General features: G+C 39.4%; 1 protein-coding gene across 1 annotated transcript in view; it reads left to right on the top strand.

Moving 5' to 3' along the window:
• The window catches only part of LOC121341329 (bromodomain-containing protein 2-like), a gene marked incomplete at its 3' end in the record, with an annotated part of 5,423 nt that extends 1,939 nt beyond the window's left edge, over positions 1 to 3,484 (top strand). The window contains exon 2 of the mRNA XM_041414758.1: positions 3,161 to 3,484. Coding sequence (XP_041270692.1) covers positions 3,161 to 3,484 — 324 coding nt within the window. The remainder of the gene's footprint in view (positions 1 to 3,160) is intronic.
• Positions 3,485 to 3,735: the final 251 nt, after the last annotated feature.

Here is a 3,735-nt window from a genome sequence, read left to right as displayed (position 1 = left end):
TGTGCCTAAAAAGGATTTAAACCTCATCCTTAAAGTGATTTAAGGCTGATCCTAGAAGTGATTTAAAGCTGAGCCTAAAGTGGTTTAAAGCTGATCCTAAAAGTGATTTGAAGCTCAGCCTAAAATTGGTTTAAACCTGATCCTTAAAGTGATTTCAAGCTGAGCTTAAAAGTGATTTAAAGCTGATCCTAAAAGTGGTTTAAAGCTGAGCCTAAAGTGGTTTAAAGCTGAGCCTAAAAGTGATTTAAAACTGATCCTAGAAGTGATTTAAAACTGAGCCTAAAAGTGGTTTAAAGCTGATCCTAAAATGAGTTCCTGCCAGCCTGTGGACGCCGTTAAGCTCGGCTTACCGGTAAGAGTTTGGTGGGGTTTGGGGTTTTTTTGGGGTGCGTGGATTTGTTGGGTTTTGTCCCTGATCCTGCTCGTCCTCAGCCTAAATTTTGTCCTTCTCAACCACAGGTGTCAGCCCAAAAATTGTCTTTGTTTAGGCCTGAGATTAAATTTAAAGCTGAGCCTAAAAGTGATTTGAAACTGATCCTAAAAGTGATTTGAAGGTGATTCTAAAGGGATTTAAAGCTGTGCCTAAAACTGATTTAAGTCTGATCTTTAAAGTGATTTATATTTGCTCCTAAAATGGATTTAAAGCTGCATCTGAAAGTGATTTAAACCTCACCCTAGAAGTGATTTAAAGCTGATCTTAAAGGGATTTAAAGCTGAGCTTAAAGTGGTTTAAACCTGATCCTTAAAGGGATTTAAAGCTGAGTCTAAAGTGGTTTAAAGCTGAGCCTAAAAGTGGTTTAAAGCTGAGCTTAAAAGTGGTTTAAAACTGAACTTAAAACAAGTTCCGCCAGCCCGTGGACGCCGTTAAGCTCGGCTTACCGGTAAGAGTTTTGAGGGGGTTTGGGGTTTTTTGGGGTGCGTGGATTTGTTGGGTTCTGTCCCTGATCCTGCTCAAGTTTTGTCCCTCTCAGCCACAGGTGTCAGCCCAAAAATTGTCTTTGTTTAGGCCTGAGATTAAATTTAAAACCTGAGCTTAAAAGTGGTTGAAAGCTGAGCCTAAAAGTGGTTTAAAGCTGAACCTAAAGGGATTTCAAGCCAAGCCTAAAGTGATTTAAAGCTGATCCTAAAAGTGGTTTAAAGCTGATCCTAAAATGAGTTCCCGCCAGCCCATGGACAGCGTTAGGCTCGGCTTAGGCATTAGGCTTGGCTTACCGGGAAAATTTGGGTTTTTTTAGGGAAAATTTGGGGTTTTTGGGTGTTTTTCCCCGAGTTTGTGTTGGCCCCTCCCCCCACTTCCCTTTTTTTGCCTCCTGGACCCAAAATTGGGGTTTTTCCCCAAAAATTTGGGTTTTTTTCCAAAAATTTTGGGGTTTTTCCCAAAATTTGGGGGTTTTTCCCCCCCAAAATTTGGGGTTTTTTTCCCCCCAAAATTTGGGGGTTTTTTTCCCAAAATTTGGGGGTTTTTTTCCCCCCAAAATTTGGGGGTTTTTTTCCCCAGAATTTGGAGGTTATTCCCCCAAAATTTGGGTGTTTTTTCCCCAAAATTTTGGGGTTTTTTTCTTCCCAAAATTTGGGATTTTTTCCCCAAAATTTGGGATTTTTACCCCCAAAATTTGCAGGTTTTTTCCCCCAAAATTTGGCGGCTTTTTCCCCAAAATCTGGGTGGTTTTTTCCCCAAAACTTGGGATTTTTTTTCCCCAAGAATTTGGGGTTTTTTCCCCAAAATTTGGGTGGTTTTTTTCCCTCAAAATTTGGGGTTTTTCCCCCCAAATTTTTTTTCCCAAAAATTGGGTTTATTTCCCCAAAAGTTGGTGTTTATTTCCCCAAAATTTGGGTTTTTTCCCTAAAATTCGGGGGGTTTTTTCCCAAAAATTTGGTTTATTTCCCCAAAAGTTGGGGTTTTTTCCCCCAAAATTTGGGTAGTTTTTCCTCTCAAAATGTGCTGTTTATTTCCCCAAAATTTGGGTTTATTCCACCAAAAATCGTGGTTTTTTTCCCAAAAATTCGGGTTTTTTTCCCCAAAAATTGGGGTTTATTCCCCAAAATTTGGGTTTTTTTCCCAAAAAACTTGGGGTTTTTTCCCCCAAAATGTGGGATTTTTTCCCCCCCAAAATTTGGAGTTTTTTCTTCCCAAAAATTGGGGGTTTTTTTCCCAAAAATTTGGGTTTATTCCGCAAAAAATTGCCGTTTTTTTCCTCAAAATTTGGGGGTTTCCCCCCCCAAAAATTGGGGGTTTTTTTCCCTAAAATTTGGGGGTTTTCCCCAAAATTTGGGTGGTTTTTCCCCCCAAAATTTGGGGGTTTTTTTCCCCAAAATTTGGATTTTTCTCCCCCAATGTTTTTTTTCCCAAAAATTGGGTTTATTTCCCCAAAAGTTGGGGTTTTTTCCCCCAAAAATTTGGGTTTTTTCCCAAAAGTTTGGGGGTTTTTTCCCCCAAATTTTGGTTTTTCTCCCCCATTTTTTTTCCAAAAATTGGGTTTATTTCCCCAAAAGTTGGGGTTTTTTCCCCCAAAAATTTGGGTTTTTTCCCAAAAGTTTGGGGGTTTTTTCCCCCAAATTTTGGTTTTTCTCCCCCATTTTTTTTCCAAAAATTGGGTTTATTTCCCCAAAAGTTGGGGTTTTTTCCCCCAAAAATTTGGGTTTTTTCCCAAAAGTTTGGGGGTTTTTTCCCCCAAATTTTGGTTTTTCTCCCCCATTTTTTTTCCAAAAATTGGGTTTATTTCCCCAAAAGTTGGGGTTTTTTCCCCCAAAAATTTGGGTTTTTTCCCAAAAGTTTGGGGGTTTTTTCCCCCAAATTTTGGTTTTTCTCCCCCATTTTTTTTCCAAAAATTGGGTTTATTTCCCCAAAAGTTGGGGTTTTTTCCCCCAAAAATTTGGGTTTTTTCCCAAAAGTTTGGGGGTTTTTTCCCCCAAATTTTGGTTTTTCTCCCCCATTTTTTTTCCAAAAATTGGGTTTATTTCCCCAAAAGTTGGGGTTTTTTCCCCCAAAAATTTGGGTTTATTCCACCAAAAATCGTGGTTTTTTTCCCAAAAATTGTGTTTTTTTCCCCAAAAATTGGGGTTTTTTCCCCAAAAATTGGTTTTTTTCCCCAAAACTCAGGATTTTTTTCCCCAAAATTTGTATTTTCTCCTAAAATCTGCTTTTTTTTTCCCCCTGCAGGACTACCACAAGATCATCAAGCAGCCCATGGACATGGGAACCATCAAGCGCCGCTTGGAGAACAATTACTACTGGGGCGCGGCCGAGTGCATGCAGGACTTCAACACCATGTTCACCAACTGCTACATCTACAACAAGGTCAGGGACCTGCCAAAATGGCCCAAAATCCACCCAAAATCCACCCAAAATCCACCCCAAAAAGTGCACGAAAAATCCCACCAAAAATGCCATAAAAATAGCCCAAACCAGCACGAAAATACCCTGAAATTGGTGAAAGCCGCCCAAAAATACGCCAAAAACCATCCCAAAATACACCTAAAAATGGTACAAAACCACCCAGAAATTGCAAAAAAGCAACCCAAAAATAGACCCAAAAATTGTGCAAAAATACCAAAAATACACCCAAAAATTGCTCAAACATTCACCCAAAAATACACCCAAAAATTGCTAAAAATTCCACCCAAAAATACAGGCAAAACCATCCCAAAGTCCACCCAAAAATCCACCCTAAAATCCACCCAAAACCATGCCAAAAACATCCAAAAATGGGCCAAAAATACACCTGAAAATTGGCC

The sequence above is a fragment of the Onychostruthus taczanowskii genome, unplaced genomic scaffold (assembly GCF_017590055.1).
Source record: "Onychostruthus taczanowskii isolate IOZ18803 unplaced genomic scaffold, ASM1759005v1 scaffold469, whole genome shotgun sequence".
Taxonomy (NCBI): domain Eukaryota; kingdom Metazoa; phylum Chordata; class Aves; order Passeriformes; family Passeridae; genus Onychostruthus; species Onychostruthus taczanowskii.
The sequence above is the reverse complement of the archived record's forward strand: the minus strand, read 5'-3'. Positions and strand labels throughout refer to the sequence as shown.